The sequence below is a fragment of the Sciurus carolinensis genome, chromosome 9 (assembly GCF_902686445.1).
Source record: "Sciurus carolinensis chromosome 9, mSciCar1.2, whole genome shotgun sequence".
In the NCBI taxonomy this organism is placed as follows: Eukaryota; Metazoa; Chordata; class Mammalia; order Rodentia; family Sciuridae; genus Sciurus; species Sciurus carolinensis.
Genome location: NC_062221.1, coordinates 20,159,916 through 20,182,257, shown reverse-complemented (window position 1 = coordinate 20,182,257; position 22,342 = coordinate 20,159,916). Strand labels below are relative to the sequence as shown.

The 22,342-nt window shown below is 35.3% G+C and overlaps 1 protein-coding gene and 1 non-coding gene across 5 annotated transcripts in view; one reads left to right on the top strand and one right to left on the bottom strand.

The window, feature by feature from the left end:
• Positions 1 to 22,342, top strand: part of Ppp2r3a (protein phosphatase 2 regulatory subunit B''alpha) — a 164,568-nt gene that overhangs the window by 87,735 nt on the left and 54,491 nt on the right. For all 4 annotated transcript variants that reach the window (XM_047564958.1, XM_047564957.1, XM_047564959.1 and 1 more), the window contains 3 exons: positions 178 to 252; positions 17,705 to 17,791; positions 21,363 to 21,519. In XM_047564958.1, coding sequence (XP_047420914.1) covers positions 178 to 252; positions 17,705 to 17,791; positions 21,363 to 21,519 — 319 coding nt within the window. The remainder of the gene's footprint in view (positions 1 to 177; positions 253 to 17,704; positions 17,792 to 21,362; positions 21,520 to 22,342) is intronic.
• Positions 15,263 to 15,371, bottom strand: LOC124993897 (U6 spliceosomal RNA). The gene has a single exon (XR_007110410.1). It is a non-coding gene; the product is annotated as a U6 spliceosomal RNA (small nuclear RNA).

Here is a 22,342-nt window from a genome sequence, read left to right as displayed (position 1 = left end):
ACTAATTATGCTTATAATAAAATTTATACTTCAAATGCTAATTAAATTTTTAGTACATTATTCAATATTTTTAAAGAACAGATTTGCTCAACTGGTATCTTATTCTACAGGAAAGACAACATTCCATAGATGTTTTTAAAAAAAATATTCATTAATTTAGTTTTGGATCTTTTTCAGGATGTGGTGGATACCCACCCTGGCCTTACGTTCCTGAAAGATGCTCCAGAATTCCACTCTCGCTATATCACTACGGTAGGTTGACTTCTATTTTATCTTAATGTGTTAAGTCCCAAGTTTTCAATTCTGCAGATAATTCAGAGAAAGCAACACAAGTACATTAAAATAAGTTGGAAATCATAATCTAGAGTTTATATTATACAACTGATCATTAATAACAATGTCATTAATAATAATGATGAATATTATTACTGATCATTCACCTGTTTGCCCAAAAGGGTAGAATTCTAAAAACATAAATATTTATTTCAACATTATCAGAAGTGGTATATTTGTTGCTCAATCTAAGCTTTTTTGGAGTTCCTTAAATGGAATGATAGGACATAATAGGTTAATATTAAATCACTTTTTTATCACTCTATAGTATCCAGGTTTTCAGATCTTCCATCCATAAGGTAACATGGGCTGTGATAATTTTTTTTTTTTTTTTTGTGGTGCTGGGGATTGAACCCAGGGCCTTGTGCATGCAAAGTAAGAAGCACTCTACCAACTGAGCTATCTCCCCAGCCCTGTGATAATTATTTAGAGTGGAAGGAAAATAATGTGAATTCAAATTATTAATTTCTTTATTTGTATCCATTTCCCTCATATGTGTCCCATACTTAAAAGAGGACTCTTGTATAATCAAAATTAAAGTAATATACTCATTCTGACTTTATGATATATATCTTTGCTCTGTTATGAATATTAATATTCATTTGATCTTTAGCATTTCCTGATAATACTGAAAATAATTTTCAACAGCTTATTCTAGAAAGAGATGTGTCCCTAGTACTTCAAAGGTAGAACTAGAAATAATAATGAGAAATTGCTTATGTGTAAACAGAAAACAAATCATCTATGAATCTAAAGTAAAGTAATCACAGTTCCATTTTGTGAGGTGCTCTTACTCCCTGTTTCTCAGGCACAATCTCATTCAGTCAGTCACAGGGCAGCTAGTTCCTACATTCCCTGCCCTAACTCCAAGATTATCTTTGGACCTTCCCGTACATTCAAGATAGGACATAACTCACTTTCACTGACAAACTCAAGTGAGATGACCCTTGCCTCTAGCTCAGATCCTCAGCTGAATAGGGTAGCCTCTTCTGAGGAGTACCCTGTCATTCTGAGGGTATAGTTGTGCCATGTTACAAAATACTACTGGGTTTTTGTTTTATTTTATTTTGTTTTGCTTTTTGCTCCTCTTGTAGGAACTTCTTTCTTTGCTCTTCCACTAGCTCTCTGTCATTGCAAAATTTTGTAAGATTTTTGTGAGCCAGAAGGTGTCACTGTCATCTAAGACTCTCAGAAGTTATTTTTGCTCATTAACCACAACACTAAACTAAAATTACTTCTACCACAATCACCCTGGCCCAGTCGCTCTCATCTTTCACTTGTATTACTTCTAATTGGTCTTTCCATTCTACTCTTATTGCCCTATAGTCTAGTTTCTCCATAGCAAATAGAGTTATCCTTTAAAAACCTAAGTCAGAGCATGTCACTCCTCTGCTTGAACTCTCTCCAGTGGTTCCCCAGCTCACTCAGAACAAAAGCCACAGTCCTTGCCAACCCTCTAACCCATCCCACCTCCCACCCATATCTTCACAGCCCTGTAATCTCATCTCCTACCTACCTCCCCTACTTTGCTGTTCCTGAGCAGACCAAGCCCACTTTTACCTCAGGTGCTTTCCACTTTCTTCCTCCTGGAACACTCTTCTACATAATGCCACCACATCATTCCTCCCTCACTTCATCCAGATACTTGCTCATATATTCTGTCATCACTCTGCCTTCTTGGCCCATCTTCTCACTCTGCTCCCCCCTTCACACTCTGTGTTCCTTGTCCTGCATTATTTTTCTTCTTTACTCTTATTAACTGATATTTAAATATTAGTGTATCTGTTGTCCATCTCCTAATATATAATACAAACTCCTCAAGAGCAGGAACTTTGTCTTTATTTTTCATTGCTCTATGCCCAGTACCTAGAATAGTGCCTGACCCATAATAGACATACATTATTGTGTGTATTATTCTGCTTTATCCACAGTTCACAAAAATGAATGCATTACTCAGAAGTAGTCATTAACCATAAAATACTTGTGATGAAACATGATAATATAGCAAATCAAAACAGCATCATAGCATAAGTAGTAAGCAAGATTCAAATGGGAATACAGAATGTAATCTGTATGTACTAAGATAAGTAAGTGATTGCTATTGTGATACTCTCATATTACCACCCAAAAAAGAAAAGTGTAAATAAAAGGTATAATAATGATCATCTGGAAATAGAATTTTCTTGTACTGGTTCTCCCCAGTGCCTTTTGTGTTATGAAACCTGGTCAAATAATAGCATGAGATCATTGAAACTTTTGTGTTATTTCAGAGTACAATAAGTTTTTCTAGAACAAATGCATAATAAGGCCTTCTAGTATGAAATTTGTTGATGATCTTATTAGGCACAAAAGTGCCCAAACTAAAGCCTTGTCTTCTAGCCTGTTCATACCAAAAACAGAGATCATACTGTTTCTAAGAAACTTATAAAAATCAGCCTCAGAATTAATGACATATAGCTCCAAAGAGCAAAATCATTTCATCATATGACCCTGTTGAATATCATATAGTATCAGTGGCATAGAGTAGAACAATAATACACAGGTTGAACATCCTTAATTCAAACTCCGAAATGCCACAAAATCTAAAGTTGTTTGAGCATTGATTTAGGCTGGATTATTCTTGGATTTAGGCTGGGCATGGTGACACACCACAGGCCTGAGGCAGGAGTGTCATAAGTTCAGGGCCAACCTGGGCAACTTAGACCCTGTTTCAAAATTTTAAAATTTTTAAAGAGTTGGGCACGTAGATCAGTGTTAGAGTGCTTGCCTAGCGTGCATGAGACTCTGGGTTCAGTTCCCAGTACCACACATGCATGTGCGCACGCACACACACACACACAGAGTCTCAGATTTTGGAGCATTTCATATTAGGGATATTCAACGAGTACAGTGTATACACATGTTCCAACATCCAAAACATTCTGAAATCTGAAGCATTTCTGGTGTTATCACTTGGATAAGGTAACTCAACCTGTATTCTGTATTATGTATGCATGCTAGTGTTCTTAAATCATATCACTTTTCACTGGGAAGAAACCACTGATGCACAGCATGACTCAAAAATTAGATTGTATGTAGTATATTGGACAACTCTTATTTTTTAAAACTATCTTTAAAAACCTTTACTATAGGGCTGGGATGTGCTCAGTGGTAGAGCACTTGCCTAGCATATATGAGGCATAGGAATCCTCAGCACCACATATAAATAAATGAATTAAAAAAAGTTCCATCAACAACTAAAATAATTTTTTTAATAAAACCCTTTACTACAGGAAAAGACTTTAGGTAATTATTATGTCAGTTGTTCTTATTCTGAAAAGATGGCACCAACTAAATAAGTGATTGAACCTACTAGGGAAGGATATTGGCTAAATCATATTGTTCTACTGTATGCCTGTACAATATGTAACAACAAATCCCAACATTATGTGCAACTACAGTGCACAAATAAAAATATGGAAAAAAAATAAATGTACCAAAAGTCAGTCCATATTCCTTCTTTATTTTCTGAAAGAGTTAACAATTGAGAAATAAGCCTCTTGATATTGAATGAAAATAAAATTAAGAAATACCGGCAAATTGTAACCCTTGAGTTTGCAGTTTTGCATATTGTACAAAGATTGCCAGTGGAATAAAAGACTCCACTTATCAAAACTGACGTATTGGGGCTGGGGCTTGTATCTCAGTGGTAGAGCACTTACTTGCCTAGCACTTGTAAGGCACTGGGTTCGATCCTCAGCACCGCATAAAAATAAATAAATAAAATAAAGGTATAAAAAAACTGAAGTATTGCAACCTTGGAGGAAATGGCACTTACATGAGTTTTTAAATTAAGCAATGAGATTTAAAATATTTCTTTAGACACTAGTGCTGTTGGTAAAGATGTTTTTGTGATTTGCTCAGATGGTGTCTTGGTGATGTGTTCAGTGTCTTGATTGGCCTGACTTCATTACTTTAGCTTTTTAATTGTTGAAGACAATGTATTGATGTTTCCTAAGAAGTCTAAGTTGTTTGGTGAAGACTGTTCATCACCAAGAGCTTATTAACTCCCCTTGAAAATTTGGCTCTTGACACAGAAAGAAATCACTTTTATTATATACATTTTTAAATTATTTATTTTTTATTTATTTGGTGCTGGGGATTGAACCCAGAGTTAACTGAGCTGTACCCCCAGCCCTTTATTTTTTATTTTGAGACAGTGTCTCCCTAAGTTGCCCAGGCTGGCCTCCAACTTACTATCCTCTTACCTCAACTTCCTGAGCAGCTGAGATTATAGGCATGAGCCACCATGCATGGCCTAGGTGCATTTTTTAAATTGTCCAAACCCTACAAAGAAATACTTTTCAGAGCCTGAATTCATCCATCACTGCGGGCCAAGTGGAAGAGCCAGGTTTCCAGCATTCAAGTTATGTTGATGGGCACTCAAGTCATCTACAGTGAGAAAGTCTTTGTAATTTCTGTAGCTGCATTTAATCTACTTTCAAAACCATATGGCAGATCCACCAAACACTTCTATTCCTGGTGGCTTATATTTATAAATTAAAGGTTCCAATTCAATAGATATAAAAATGAAAGGAAACTTTGATTCAACTTGTCTATCAAGTTGACTAGCAATACCTCAGTGAAAGATTTGTCAATTTCATTCCCCTCACTGGGAGTAAATTATTATTTGGATTATTATTTATTTTAAAATTTTGTTTGATCTTTTTATTTGGGAGGATTGTTTGATATTTTTATCATTGTAATTAATTTTTTTATTTAAAAATGGTAGACCAAAAGTGAGAAAAATAAAACCATAATTAATGTAGTACCAGCAGCTACATGCTTTTACCACTAGATGGTATTCCTGCCTAAGAAATCTAAAATGCTGAATCAGTAATATGTAAACCAGCAAACATGCTGATGAAGTGGGGCTACTGAATAAGGAGATTTAGGCTACAGAAAAATGAAATACAGATATATTATCTTATGGTGCTAGATAAGCAGGTTAGCAGAGGCTAAAAATAGGAAATACCTATTAGACTGCTTGCAAATTTTTAAAATTCTGTCAAAAAGAATTTAAAAAGGAAGAAAAGTAAAATAAGCAAAAATGAATACAGATTAGTTTTATAATTTAACATAGTACTTCTATAAATAATATACTTGAGCATGTAAGTATAAAATCTAAATTGGAAACAGACTTTAAATTTATCAAAAAATCAAGAAATAAGGATAAAAATCTAATGATACTCAAAAAATTTGGCAAGTACATTGAAATTGACTTTTTAAATTAGAGCTTTATAGTTATACATAGTAGCTGGGTTCATCTTGACAAGCTCATATATCATTTAGGGAATTCCGTTTCAGTTCATGACTTCCCTTTTCCCCTTTTCCCTCCTGTCCTTCCTTTTCCATCATCCTTCGCCTACTCTACTACAGTGTCTTTCCCTTGTCTATTTATTTATATTTAATTGGTTCTTTTTACTTAGGCTTAAAGGGGAAATTCCCTATGGTATATTTATATATGCACATAACATGATTTTTTAAGAATTCATTCTGTATTGCCTTCCCTTACCCATCCCTCCACTCTGCCTCTCAATCTCCTTCTACATTACTGAGCTTCCCTTTATCCTTATGATATCTTATCCTTCCCTTTCCCTTTCCTGTTTTACTCTGTCTTCAACATGTGACAGAAAACATTTAACCTTGTAGTTTCTGAGTTTGGTTTATTTCACTTAAGATGATATTCTCCATTTACGTCCATTTACCAGTGAATGCCATAATTTCATTTATTTTTTATGACTGAGTAGAACTCCCCTGCCTATATATTCCACAATTTCTTCATCCATTCATCAATTGATGGGAGTCTGGGTTGATTCCATAATTTAGCTATTGTGGCTGTATCACTATAATATGCTGATTTTAGATCTTTTGGGAAAATACCAAGGAGTGGAATAACTGGGTAATAGTGTGTTTCCATCTCTAGTTTTTTGAGGAATCTCCATACTTCTTGTTTCCTGAGTGAGTGTACTAGTCTGCACTTCCACCAACAATGTACGAGTGCACCTTTTTCCCTACAACCTCACCAGTGTGTATTATTGTTTGTATTCTTGATCATTGCCATTCTGACTGGACTGAGATGAAATCTTATGAAATCTTGGTGTAATTTTGATTTGCATTTCCCTGGTTGCATTTTTTCATGTATGTGTTGGCCATTTGTGCTGTGTCTTTGGATACGTTTCTGTTTAGTTCTTTTGCTCATTTATTATGATTTGAGTTCTTTGTATATTCTGGAGAAGTAACAGGCCAATATTTTCTTGTATTCTGTAGGCTCTTTCTTTATGCTCTTAATCATTTCCTTTGTTTTGCAGAAGCTCTTTAGTTTAATGGCATCTCACTTACTTATTCTTGGTTTTATATCTTGCACTTTGGGGATCTTGTTAAGGAAGTCATTGCCAGCACCTATACAATGAAGTGTTGACCCTGTATATTCTAGCAGTTGCAGGGTTTCTGGTGTAATTCCTAAGTCTTTGATAGGGGGAATAGTTCCATTTTTCTATATATTGCTATCCCGTTTTCCCAGCACCATTTGTTTAAAAAGCTGTCTTTTCTCCAAGATATATTTTTGGCAACTTTGCCAAAGATCAGATGGTTATAGGTATGTGGATTGGTTTCTGTGTCTTCCATTCTATTCCACTGGCCTTCATGTCTGTTTTGATGCCAATACCATGCTGTTTTTGTTACTACATTTCTGTAATATAATTTCAGATCAGATATTGTGATGCCTCCTGCTTCACTTTTCTTGCTTAGTATTGCTTTGGCTATTCTGGGTCTCTTATTCTTCAAAATGAATTTAAAAATAATTTTTTCTGATTCTATGAAGAATGTCATTGGTATTTTGGTGGGGACTACATTGAATCTGTATATTGATTTTAGTAATATGGCCATTTTGGCAATATTAATTCTGCCTATCCAAAAACATGGGATGTCTTCTCATCTTCTAAGGTCTTCAGTTTCTTTCTTCAGTGTTCTATAATGTTCATTGTAGAACCCTTTTACCTTATTGATTAGATTAATTGCACTGCCAATGTGTTTTTTTGTTTGTTTTTTGAGATTATTGAAAATGGGATGGTTTTCCTACTTTCTTCCCTGGCTGAAATCACTGTTGGAGTATAAGAAAGCTATTGACTTATGGGTGTTGATCTTGTATCCTGCTACTTTGCTGAACTTATTCATAAGCTTTAGAAGTCTTGTGGCATTTTTTGATCTTCTAGGTATAGGATCATGTCATTGGCAAACAGATAGTTTGCCTTCCTCTTTTCCTATTTGTATCCCTTTTGATTACCTTTTCTACATGATCACTCTGGTTAATGTTTCGAGGACTATATTGAATAGTAGTTGTAAGAGTGGACAGCCTTGTCTTGTTTCTAACTTCAGAGGAAATGCTTTTAGTTCTCCATTCAGTAAGATGTTGACTTTGGGTCTGTCATAAATGGCTTTACAATGTTGAGGTAAGTTCCTTTGATCCCTAGCTTCTCCAGCATTTTTAATATAAATAGGTGCTGGATATTATAAGAGGTCTTTTCTCTATTGAGATGATCACGTGAATTACATTTATTGATTTGTGAATATTGAACCACCCTTGCATCCCTGGAATGAAGCCCACTTGATCTTCGTGTATTCTTTTTGATGTGTTTTTGAATATGGTGTGCTAATATTTTATTAAGGATTTTTTCATCTGTGTTCATCAGGTCTGTAGTTTTCTTCCCTTGATGCATCTTTGATTTTGGTATCAGAGTTTTACTAGCTTCATTGAATGTATTTTGGGAGTATTCCCTCTCTTTCAACTTCATGGAATAATTTGAGAAAGACTGGTGTGTGGTGCTCTGTAAAGGTCTGGCAGAACTCAGCTGAGAATCCATCAGGTCCTGGGCTTTTCTTTTATGGAAGGCTTTGAATTGCAGTTTCAATTTCTTTACTCAATATTGGTCTGTTTAGGTTTTCTCTTTCATATTCAATTTGTGCAGGTCATATGTGTCTAGAAATGTGTCAGTGTTTTCCAGATTTTCTAGTTTATTAGAGTATAATTTATTAGAGTATAAATTTTCAAAATAAGTTCTGATAATCCTTGATTTTAGAAGGGTCTGTGATGGATATCTCCTTTTTCTTTTCTTTTTTTTTTTTTTTAATGTTGATGGACCTTTATTATTTATATGTGGTGCTGAGAATTGAACCCAGTGCCTCACACATGCTAGGCAAGCACTCCACCACTGAGCCACAATCCCAGCTCTGATATCTTCTTTTTCTTTTGTGATCTTTTCGATTCTCTTCTTCTCACTCTTTTGGTTAGTTTGGCTAAGGGTTTCTCAATCTTATCTTGGCAAAAAAAACAACTCTTTGTTGCATTGATCTGGTGTATTATTTTCTTATTCTTAATTTCACTGATTTGGGCTCTGATTTTAATTACTTCCTGTCTTCTATTGGTTTTGGAGTTAGTTTGTTCTTCTTTTTCTAAGGCCTTCAGGTGAATCATCAGCTTATTTACTTGGGATCCATTTTTTAATGTAGGAACTCAGTGCTATAAATTTCCCTCTTGGAACTGCTTTATACTGCCCCAGAGATTTTGATATATTGTATCTCTGTTCTCATTCATATCTAAGAAATTCTTGATTCTACTCTCATTACTTCTTTGATCCATCCTTCATTTAAGAGAATATTATTCAATTTCCATGTTTATATAGTTTCTATATTTTTTTTGCTGTTGATTCCTAGTTTCATTCCATTATGATCTAATAGGATGCATGGGATTATATTGTTTTGTTTGTTTTGTTTTGTTGCATTTCCTAAGATTTGCTTTGTGGCCTAGAATATGGTGTATTTTGGAAAAAGTTCCATGTTCTGCTAAGGCAGTAAATTCAGCTATTTTGTTGTGAAATATTCTGTAGATGTCTGTTAGGTCCATTTGATTTATAGTATTATTTGGTTGGCAATATCTTTATTTTTTTTTTATTGTAATGGTAACTTTATTTTTTTAGGATAATAAAAAGGAATTAATTGCATGTTTGCTTATTATCTAGACCAACTCTAGAAATATAACTTCATAACTTTTTTTTTAATTTATTTATTTTTTTTATTATTGTACACAAATGGGATACATGTTGTTTCTCTATTTGTACATGGCGTAAAGGCATACCGTTTGTGTAATCATAAATTTATATAGGGTAATGTTTGATTCATTCTGTTATTTTTTTCCCTTCCCCCCACCCCTCCCACCCCTCTTTTCCCTCTATACAGTCCTTCCTTCCTCCATTCTTGCCCCCCTCCCTAAACCTAACTCTAAACTTAATACTAACTCTTCCCACCCCACATTATGTGTCCTCATCCACTTATTAGCGATATCATTCTTCCTTTGGTTTTGTGAGATTGGCTTATCTCACTTAGCATGATATTCTCCAGTTTCACCCATTTGCCTGCAAATGCCATAATTTTATCATTCTTTATGGCAGAGTAATATTCCATTGTATATATATATATACCACAGTTTCTTTATCCATTCATCAATTGAAGGACATCTAGGTTGGTTCCACAATCTGGCTATTGTGAACTGAGCAGCTATGAACATTGATGTGGCTGTATCTCTGTAATATGCTGATTTTAAATCCTTTGGGTATAGGCCAAGGAGTGGGATAGCTGGGTCAAATGGTGGTTCCATTCCAAGTTTTCTAAGGAGTCTCCATACTGCTTTCCAGAGTGGCTGCACTAATTTGCAACCCCACCAGCAATGTATGAGTGTACCTTTCTCCCCACATCCTCGCCAACACCTGTTGTTGCTTGTATTCTTGATAATCGCCATTCTAATTGGGGTGAGATGGAATCTTAGGGTGGTTTTGATTTGCATTTCTCTTATTACTAGAGATGTTGAACATTTTTCCATATGTTTGTTGATTGCTTGTAGATCTTCTTCTGTGAAGTGTCTATTCATTTCCTTAGCCCATTTGTCGATTGGATTACTTGCATTCTTGGTGTAGAGTTTTTTGAGTTCTTTATAGATTCTGGAGATTAGCGCTCTATCTGAAGTATGATTGGCAAAGATTTTCTCCCACTCTGTAGGCTCTTTCTTCGCATTGCTGATAGTTTCCTTTGCTGAGAGAAAGCTTTTTAGTTTGAATCTATCCCAGTTATTGATTCTTGCTTTTATTTCTTGTGCTATTTGAGTCCTGTTGAGGAAGTCTGGTCCTAACCTGACATGTTGAAGCTCTGGACCTACTTTTTCTTCTATAAGATGCAAGGTCTCTGGTCTGATTCCGAGATCCTTAATCCATTTTGAGTTTAGTTTCGTGCATGGTGAGAGATATGGGTTTAGTTTCATTCTGTTGCATACGGATTTCCAATTCTCCCAGCACCATTTGTTGAAGAGGCTATCTGTTCTCCATTGCATATTTTTGGCCCCTTTGTCTAGTATGAGAAAATTGTATTTATTTGGGTTTGTGTCCGTGTCCTCTATTCTGTACCATTGATCCACCTTTCTATTTTGGTACCAATACCATGCCGTTTTTGTTACTATTGCTTTGTAGTAGAGTTGAAGATCTGGTATTGCGATACCCCCTGCTTCACTCTTTCTGCCAAGGATTGCTTTAGCTATTCTGGGTTTTTTATTCTTCCAGATGAATTTCATAATTTCTTGCTCTATTTCTGTAAGGTACATCATTGGGATTTTAATTGGAATTGGATTAAATCTGTATAGCACTTTTGGTAGTGTGGCCATTTTGACAATATTAATTCTTCCTATCCAAGAACATGGGAGATCTTTCCATCTTCTGAGGTTTTCTTTAATTTCTTTCTTTAGTGTTCTGTAGTTCTCATTGTGGAGGTCTTTCACCTCTTTTGTGAGATTGATTCCCAAGTATTTTATTTTTTTCGAAGCTATTTTGAATGGGGTAGTTTTCCTAATTTCTCTTTCTGAAGATTCATCGCTTATGTATAGAAATGCCTTAGATTTGTGTGCATTGATTTTATATCCCGCTACTTTACTGAATTCACTTATGAGATCTAACAGTTTTCTGGTGGAATTTCCTGGTCCTCTAAGTATACAATCACATCATCAGCAAATAGGGATAGTTTGAGTTCTTCTTTTCCTATTCGTATCCCTTTAATTTCTTTGGTCTAATTGCTCTGGCTAGAGTTTCAAGGACGATATTGAATAGAAGTGGTGAAAGAGGGCATCCCTGCCTTGTTCCAGTTTTTAGAGGGAATGCTTTCAGTTTTTCACCATTTAGAATAATATTAGCCATGGGCTTAGCGTAGATGGTCTTTACAATGTTAAGGAATGTTCCCACTATCCCGATTTTTTTCAAGTGTTTTGAGCATGAAGGGATGCTGTATTTTATCAAATGCTTTTTCTGCATCTATCGAAATAATCATGTGATTCTTGACTTTAAGTCTATTGATATGGTGAATGACATTTATTGATTTCCTGATGTTGAACCAACCTTGCATCCCTGGGATGAAACCCACTTGATCGTGGTGCACTATCTTTTTAATATGTTTTTGTATGCGATTTGCTAAAATTTTGTTGAGAATTTTTGCGTCGATGTTCATTAAGGATATTGGTCTAAAATTTTCTTTCCTCGATGTGTCTCTGTCTGGTTTAGGTATCAGGGTAATATTGGCTTCATAGAATGAGTTTGGGAGGGTTCCCTCCTCTTCTATTTTATGGAATACTTTGAGAAGTATTGGAATGAGCTCTTCTTTAAAAGTTTTGTAGAACTCGGCTGAGAACCCATCTGGTCCTGGACTTTTCTTTGTTGGTAGGCTTTTGATGACTTCTTCTATTTCATTACTTGAAATTGGTCTATTTAAATTGTGTATGTCCTCCTCGTTTAGTTTAGGCAATTCATATGTCTCTAGAAACCTGTTGATGTCTTCGAAATTTTCTATTTTGTTGGAGTATAGATTTTCAAAATAGCTTCTAATTATGTTTTGTATTTCAGTCGTGTCTGTTGTGATATTTCCTTGTTCATTCCGAATTTTGGTGATTTGGGTTTTCTCTCGTCTTCTCTTTGTTAGTGTGGCTAAAGGTTTATCAATTTTGTTTATTTTTTTGAAGAACCAACTATTTATTTTGTCAATTTTTTGTATTGTTTCTTTTGTTTCAATTTCATTGATTTCAGCTCTGAGTTTGACTATTTCCTGTCTTCTACTACTTTTGGTGTTGGTCTGTTCTTCTTTTTCTAGGGCTTTGAGCTGTAGTGTCAGGTCGTTTATTTTTTGAGTTTTACTTCTTTTATTAAATGCGCTCCATGAAATAAATCTTCCTCTAAGTACTGCTTTCATAGTGTCCCAGAGATTTTGATATGATGTTTCTTTGTTCTCATTTACCTCTAAGAATTTTTTAATTTCCTTCCTAATATCTTCTGTTATCCATTCATCATATAATAGCATATTGTTTAATCTCCAGGTGTTGGAGTAGTTTCGGTTTTTTACTCTTTCATTTATTTCTAACTTCAATCCATTATGATCTGATAGAATACAAGGTAGTGTCTCTGTCTTCTTGTATTTGCTGACATTAGCTTTGTGGCATAATATATGGTCTATTTTAGAGAAGGATCCATGTGCTGCTGAGAAGAAAGTGTATTCGCTCTTGGTTGGATGGTATATTCTATAAATGTCTGTTAAGTCTAAATTATTGATTGTGTTATTGAGATCTATGGTTTCTTTGTTCAATTTTTGTTTGGAAGATCTGTCCAGTGGTGAGAGAGGCGTGTTAAAATCACCTAGTATTATTGTGTTATGGTCTATTTGGTTTCTAAAATTGAGAAGGATTTGTTTAACATACATGGATGAGCCACTGTTTGGGGCATAGATGTTTATGATTGTTATATCTTGCTGATTTATGCTTCCCTTAAGCAGTATAAAATGTCCTTCCTTATCCCTTCTGACTGACATTGGCTTGAAGTCCACATTATCTGAAATGAGGATGGATACTCCAGCTTTTTTGCTGAGTCCATGTGCATGGTATGTTTTTCCCCATCCTTTCACCTTTAGTCTATGGGTATCTCTTTCTATGAGGTGAGTCTCTTGCAGGCAACATATTGTTGGATCTTTCTTTTTAATCCAATCCGCCAGTCTATGTCTTTTGATTGATGAATTCAGGCCATTAACATTCAGGGTTATTATTGAGATATGATTTGTATTCCCGGTCATTTGGTTCATATTTAAAATTTTATTTATTTATTTTTTTTTTTTTGGACACATCTTGGTTCCTCCTTTATTTGACAGTTCCTTTAGGATAATTCCTCCCTTTGCTGATTTGCTTCTTTGTTTTTTATTTCTTCCTCATGAAATATTTTGCTGAGAATGTTCTGTAATGCTGGCTTTCTTTTTGTAAATTCTTTTAGCTTTTGTTTATCATGGAAAGATTTTATTTCATCGTCAAATTTGAAGGTAAGTTTTGCTGGGTATAAGATTCTTCGTTGGCATCCATTTTCTTTCAGAGCTTGAAAAATGTTGTTCCAGGCCCTTCTAGCTTTTAAGGTCTGGATTGAAAAATCTGCTGATATCCGTATTGGTTTCCCCCTGAATGTAATTTGGTTCTTTTCTCTCACAGCCTTTAAAATTCTGTCTTTATTTTGTATGTTAGGTATTTTCATTATAATGTGCCTTGGTGTGGGTCTGTTGTAATTTTGTGTATTTGGAGTCCTATAAGCCTCTTGAACTTGATTTTCCATTTCATTCTTCAGATTTGGGAAATTTTCTGATATTATTTCATTGAATAGATTGTTCATTCCTTTGGTTTGTTTCTCTAAGCCTTCCTCAATCCCAATAATTCTCAAATTTGGCCTTTTCATGATATCCCATAGTTCTTGCAGATTCTGTTCATGATTTCTTACCATCTTCTCTGTTTGTTCAACTTTGTTTTCGAGGTTAAATATTTTGTCTTCAATATCTGAAGTTCTGTCTTCCAGGTGTTCTGTCCTATTGGTTATGCTTTCTATGGAGTTCTTAATTTGGTTTATTGTTTCCTTCATTTCAAGGATTTCTGTTTGTTTTTTTTTCAATATCTCTAACTCTTTATTGAAATGATCTTTTGCTTCCTGAATTTGCTCTGTTAACTGTTGATTGGTGCGATCATTCAATGCCTGCATTTGCTCTTTCATCTCATCATTCAATGCCTGCATTTGCTCTTTCATCTCATCGTTTGCTTCCCTAATCATTTTAATTATGTACATTCTGAACTCCCTTTCTGTCATTTCTTCTGCCATGCTGTCGTTGGATTCTATTGATGTAACATCTAGATTTGTTTGGGGCATTTTCTTCCCTTGTTTTCTCATATTGTTCAGGAATCAGTGGGTCATTAAGATATTGCAGATTTCCTCTATCGACTTATAATGTCCCTGGCAATATCTTTATTGATTTTATGCTTTGATGATCTGTCTGTTGGGGATAAGGGTGTGTTGAAATCACTCAGTATGACTGTGTTGAGGTCTATCTGGGATTTAATTCCATGGAGTATTATTTTTATATGTATTTGGGTGTACTGACACTTGGAGCATAATCTCCATGTTGGATTATTCCCTTTATCAGATGTAGTGACCTTCTTGTCTATTCTAATTAATTTTTGTTTGAAATCTGCTTTGTCAGATATGATAATAGTTATTTCTGCATGTTTTCAGGGTCTTTATGCATGGAATTTTTTTTCCATCCTTTTACCTTCAGTCTATGGGTGTCTGCTTGTCAGATGAGTCTCTTGTAAACAGCAAAGAGTTGGATCTTGCTTTTGATCCATTCTGCTAATCTGTGTCTTTTAATTAGGGAATCGAGATCATTAACATTCAACATTCATATGGATATGTTTGTGGTTTCCTGCCATTTTTTTATTTTTTGTTATATTTGTCTTGATTCTCATTTAGTGGATTACTTTTATATTGAACTTCCTCTGGGAGTTTTGGGAATTTTTTTTTAATATTTCAAAGATATTTGTATGTCATCCTTGCACAGGGAACATGCTAATCTTCTCTGTATCATTCCAATTTTATTATATGTGCTGCCTAAACAAGCACTGAAATTGACTTTAACTTAAGAGAGGGGACTATGATAAATGAGATTCTTAATGTTTAGTTTCATATACCAAATTTCTATGCTAAAAATCTTCCATCTTTTTTGTATGAACTGCCAAACTACTGCTGAGAATAACATTTGAGTAAAACACATACTGTGTTCTCACAAACCTCAGAGTCTGAGTGATTGGAGCCACTAGAGAAATTAGACACAAGTTAGTCCTGGCTTCCTCCTAATGCGAGAATTCCTTTAACCTCTGCTTAAATACTTGCAGTGAAAAACAACTGCATGACTTCATACAAATCCATTGCTTCATAGGGTTAATTTTAGGAAGTTCTTCCTTATATTGAAGCATTTGAATATAGGACACTTCTTTCCAGTGGTTCTAATTCTGCCCTTTGGTCCTACACTGGACAAATCAGCTGCTACTTCTACCCAGTAGTCAGCTGCTCAGATCATGATCATATCTCTATTCCAGTCTTATTTTTTCTTAAGGATTATATACTGCTACGTTAGTAGTATCTTTCACATCATTTTAAAAGTAGTTATCCTTCCCTGTCTTGTGTTTTTCACACTTTATACTGTTACATGCCTTCTATCTCCACGTCATAGACAAAAACACTGATTTATGTGAAATATTAATTAGAGGCATTTCATGAGTTGACATCCATCTGCCATTCAAAACTCTGAATAGAGTTGTTTAACTAGCCATGAAAACAACCCATATTTTTCTTATTGCAAAGATAACACAAAGATCTTTGTTACACAGCTTCCAAACCTCATTGTTTTATTAAGCAATTGTCAACTACCTGATATTTGCAGAGCACCAGATCAGAACTCTGGAATAAGTCAAGAAAAACCAGGTCCCTTAGAGTTTGGAGGTGATGGCAATCAGGTGCACCAGTGTTTCAAAGGTAACCATGGGGATGCCTGAAGGACACTCGGCTATGGGAGTACAGAAGGCAGGGTTTTACCCCAGTGCCATTTCTGAGACTTCCTGTGAAGTTTGGTGTTTCAGCTCCATTTTGGAAGGTCAAGCATTAGCACAGATAGCCAGGGTGATGAATCCTGATGCTTGTTTCCCTCTGTTGAGAATTACCATTTGCTGAAGATTCCCAAACCAGAATGGTGGGTTAGTCCCTTATTAGGGTCTATTCTTTGGAACGATATCTAAATGTCTGTCTTTCTTTGTCCCTCTTGCACCAAAATATCTTGAAAAAGGGATCTAACCTCTTCCATGATAAAACTTCCAGGATTTTTGTATTATTAAACTTTCAGAATAAAACCCAGAGTACCAAAAAGACTTCTTAAATTGTTCTCACCTCTGCTTCCTTATGGAGAAAAAAGAATATAGTAGTTGCAAGGGAGAAGAAGTAGAAATAGCCAAGTGTGGTGACGCACATCTGTAAGCCTAGTGGCTCAGTAGGCTGAGGCAGGAGAATCATGAGTTCAAAGCCAGCCTCAGCAACTTAGCAAGGCCCTAAGCAACTCAGTGAAATCTTGTTTCTAAATAAAATATTTTAAAAAGGGCTGGGGTTGTAGCTCAGTACTAAAGTGCCCCTGAGTTCAATCACTGGTACCCTGCCCCCACAAAAATGTAGAAATAACCATGGTAAAACTGTTAAGAGTATGTTGTCACTTCTTGTATCTAAGATTGTAGCTTCTATCTTCCTTTTTCAGTCTTCCCCTATGCTATAGCACACATCCCCAGTCTACGCATTTGCTTCCCATCTCCTTCCCAACCCTCTCTCTGGTGTTTTCCAGAGTTTTCCTTCTGCTAAACTCATTAAAACACTAGCTGATAAAAAAGGGTGTTCATGCCCAAGTAAAGGTCAGCGTATAAATTTTCCGAGATATATTTTGAGTTTCCATAGTTTGGTAAACCAGAGAGATCTTCAAGACTCCAGTGAATAAAAATTTTAATAACCAGAATAATGCCCTCTTCAATCATACCACATTGACAGCCATCCTTCTGACTGATCAGTCATTAGGCCAACTCAGCAAATACTCCCCCGCCACTTACCTTCCCAGAACTTCCAGCCCAATAAACACTACTTGGGCATCACTGTATAAATGAGAGGTAAACAAAGGAAGTGATGTGTAACCACTGGGAAAGTAAGAGCAGAATTTTTTTTTTCTTCTCAAAATTATAAAGGTAGATTCAAAACATGTAGATATAGGTTTAAAATGTAGTGTTATTTTTCACTAGGAATTACACCTGATATCAAAAAGCCAAAACTTAAATTGGTTCAAAAAAAATATTGGTTCCAGATATATTGATAAAGTAATGGAGACCTTTAATATTTTTATTTGGTTTTGTTTTCCTTGGAACCAGGTTATTCAGAGAATATTCTACACAGTCAACAGATCTTGGAGTGGAAAAATAACTTCGACGGAGATAAGAAAAAGCAACTTTTTGCAAGTATGCCTCTCATACAGTGATATAAAGAACAATTTAATCCTTTTACTTCATTTAGCAAATATTTGAGTGCTTACTGTATGCAAAGCTCTGTCACTACTTTCAGGCATTATGCATTTATGAGATACCTATAGTGAGAGATCAGAATATGTTGGGGGGGTGAGGAGAGGAGGAAAATTGAATAGCAAGGCATATCTGCCTCAAGGCATGCACTGTGGGGCAAAAGAGAGACATGCACAGACAGCCACAGCAGACTTGATAAATTCCAGAGACATGTAAAAAGTGCAGAGGAGGTCTCATAGAAGAATGGCATGTGGTCTTGACCTTGGAGAATGTCAGAAGTTTACCAAGATAAAAAATTAATAGAAAGGGAATTCTGGACAGAAGAAGCAGCATAAGCAAAAGCCAAAAACATGAAAGCATCATGTCCAAGAATTGCCAAACAGTATTAAGTGGCCAAAGCCTCTTGGGAGACTGATCACTGATGAGGCTGGAACCAGGTTGGAGAAGTGCCTTGCCAAAGAAATGGAAGAATATGGACTTGATTCTTTCTGCAGTGAGTTTACCTAGTTGCTGCTGAAGAACAGTACTAAAAATTTCCTTTTGAGAAGGAATACATTTCATTGTTATTTTATCAAATGAAGGAGAAAGTATTGGCCACTAGTGGGAGCCTTTTACTGAGGTAATCTTCATGCCTGATTACAGTGTCTGTAAAACTAAAGTAGAATTGTTTTCACTTAAAAACAAATGTTTTTGTTTTTGTTTATGCAGTGCTGGGGATTGAACCTGGGGCACTTTACCACTGACTGCATCCCCTGTCCTTTTTGTTTTTTGAGATAGGTTCTTGATAAGTTGCTGAAGCTGACTTCAACTAGCAACCGTCCTGCCTCAGCCTCCTGAGAAATGTTTTATTTTAAATGAATCTTACTAAATGTAGCTTAGGCAAATAATACAACCTTAGTACTCTTTATTTTTTCCTATCTTAGAGACAGACATGGTAATGAAGATTTGGCCAAATTAACAGTTCATGTCAGATTTTAAAACATTTTGTTATTCTAAAAGGAATTGTCATTTTGTTGCTTATTGAACACCTGATGCCTGCCTAGGGCTCTAAGTAGTAGTATGGAATGTGTTAAGATGACAGTATTTTCATAACATCTTTTTTCATAAATTTTAGTTGTAGATGGACATAATAACTTTACTTTTTTAATGTGGTGCCAAGGATCAAACCCAGTGCCTCACACATGCTAGGCAAGCCTCTCCACCACTGAACCACAACCCCAGCCCTCCATAATATCTTAAGTATAATGATAATACTCCCCGACATTCCTGAAGCACATTATCATTTGTAGTTTTTTAATCATTAATTAGTTAATTAATTTTTTTAGGTATGATAAAACTTGAGGCTCAAATATAGTTGCATATTTTGCATAAGAGCATACAGCAAGCAGGTTGTTAAACTGGAAATAGAACTCAAGAGTTCTCTTCTTGGAGTGTAATTTATTTTCTCCCTTTTCTTCCCAATCCTTTGCCTTAGTCTTTCTCTTAGTACATGAACAAATATTCAAAACATTCAAATAATATGGACATATCTAGATTAAAAGATAAGCAAAAGTTGCTATTTGTCCTTACTCTGCCATTTCACTCTTTCCCAGAAGGAACCCACATTACCTATAGTTTTATTCCCTTGTAAATGCATAAATGGAGTATATAGTTTTGTTTTGTGTAACTGTTATTTTGAGGGTTATTTTTTTTACCTAATATATGGATTCATACTTACTATTCTGTTAACTTGTTTTTATCACTTAATAATGTCGTAAGGGTTTTTTCATTTCCATTCACATAAATCTCTCTCATTCTCCTAACTACTATATTATTGCTTGCACATCTGTACTGTAATTACATATTCCTTTGCTAATGTTCAGGTCATTTTCAGATTTTCTCTATTACAGTGGTGTAGAAAACACTCTTATTCTTTCCTTTAGTTTGTATATGAGCCAGAAATTTTCTATAGAATAGAACACTGGAGTGAAAATCCTGCATCACATGGCATGTACAATTTTAACAGTTTTTAATAGATCCTGCCGAGTTCATAACTTTCACTTACATACTCACCAACAAAAGAAGTCATTTTTCTTCTTCATTTTGCAATAATCCAATAGATGAGAGATGTGTTTTATTATTGACAGTGTTCTACTTTATACACATTAAGGGATATTTTATAAAACAAATAATTTACAAGCAAATTTGTAACACAGAAGAAAAACCACATTTTACTACCCTAATGCAACTAGTGCCATTTTTGTATTTTCTTCTATTCCCATTCATATGCATGTATAGATTTGGGGATTTTGCACAGTTCTGGATATATATAATCCTGCAAAGTATATTTTGTACTTACTACATCATGGTTTTTGTATGTTTCTATGTAGACTATAATTTTTATTCACTACATAATCTTACATTGATCAGATTTGCCATAATTTAATAATTGTTTTTTTCAATTACCAGAGCATTTTGGTTTCTGTCTGCATCTTAAGAAATGATTTTTATCAAAGTAATGGATTTGTATTATGTTACAGTCCTCTCTGTCCTTTATGATTCACCTTGAATTCCATTTTATTTTCTACTATTAATACATATTTTCCTTTTCATTAACATTTGACTACCATGCTTTTTAATACTACCTTTTTATATTTACCCTTTTTTTTTTTTTTTTTTACTGTAAGTGTAATCTCTTACAGACATTCATATACTGAGATCTTCTTTCTAGATTGGTTTTATACTGTATCAAAAAGTCTTTCACTAGGGAGATTAAGCTCATTGATCTTTGTGATTATTGACATATCTGACCTTATTTCTGCCATCTGATTTTTTTTTGATTCATTAAGATTCCTCAAGGTTTCTTTTTGAATATTCCATTTCTGAAAGTGTGTTCATTTATCTACTCACTTAATTTGGCTCACTATAGAACTGTGGGTTTATAATCTTTGCTTCTGATGTTTTCCTTAGGGATACACAATGAGTCAAGAAACACAGGGTTTCTTCTAGCTCAGGGTCCTGCAGCTCCACCCACCATGCCTTCTAGCAAGGCCACCACCATGTGTTACCACATTTATATAATAATCTTATGGTATCCTTGAGTTCATTATAAAATCAAACACTGTATGTGGATACCAAGGCTTTTTAATATTGTTCACATAACTGAAAAGTTAAGAGCAGTGTTAGTTTATGGCCATGTATTTTAACCTATCATGTGATTGTTCTGTGCTTGCCAGTTTGGGGACCTCTGAGAGACTGCAGCCCTTTTGGTGATAATCCTTCCTTTTCCTTGCTTTTGTATCTTCCACAGCATTTAACCTTTTGCTAATAAGTACATCACAGAGCTCAGTAAATGCTTGTAGATGAATCTGTTGATTACAGGTAGTAAGAGGCTGCCTATTAAAAAGTACCTGGTTTAGTACAAAAGACAAAATTTTAAATTCAATTTAAAACAAAAATCTGCTAGACTAAAATGACCGAAGCTTGTTTTTCTTAATTTTGTGATTAATCCTTCTGTTCATACTATTTTCAGACTCTAGCCCTTTTAGAAGAAGAGGAGGATATAAATCAAATCACAGATTACTTCTCCTATGAACATTTCTATGTTATTTATTGTAAATTCTGGGAGCTAGATAGTGATCATGACCTGTTCATCAGCCAGGCTGATCTATCTCGATATAATGACCAAGGTGAGTAATTCTGCAGAGGCTCAGACTTAACCATTTTGAAGAGTTATATAAATTATCCTCACTCATTATGAAGTATTCCTATTTCTTAAGTTCACTGTCTAATCAGATTTCTTTACAGAGCCAATAATTCTTTAGTGGAAACAACAAAGTTTTGTTTGTTTTGTTTTGAATTTAGAGGCCAAATTTAGAAGGAGTTTGAAGGTAAGTAAGCAATTCCATATTAGTTTTAATGAAGTGGCAAGACTTTGTAGTGATGTAGTTTTGTCGCCACCCACGGCAACAATCCCGCAGATATTTGTTACCACCTGCAGCAACAATTGTGCGGGTATTTATCGGAGGTGGACTGGAAATAAACTACTTCTATTTCTGTGCTGCTTCCTTGCTTGCTTGCTTTTTTAGAGGAAGAGAGGCTTCTTTGAAAGGAAGAGAGACTTTGCTTTTAGAGGAAGTTTTTAGAGAGAGAGAGGCTTGCTACGCTTATCAGAGATCTATTTCCTCTTAGAGTTCTGCTGCTTCTTCTTAGAGGTAGGTCCCACGTCCTGTGAACTAGGTGATATCTATCTGAGGTGCTTCTTAGTGGTACGTCCCACGTACTGCGATCTGAGCTGCTGCTTCTCTCTGCTAGCTGCTGCTTCTCTCTGCTAGCTGCTTCTTTTTTCTGCTAACTGCTTCCTTTTACCTTCTGCCTACTGCCCGCATATATTCCCTCCAGGAGGCGGAGGGCGGGGCCCACCAGTTGAGATCAGGCGAGGAGCCAGCTGCCCTATCACGGCAAAGGTTAAAACGAGCAGGCCCAAGCAGGAGCACTCGGGAACACCTGTGC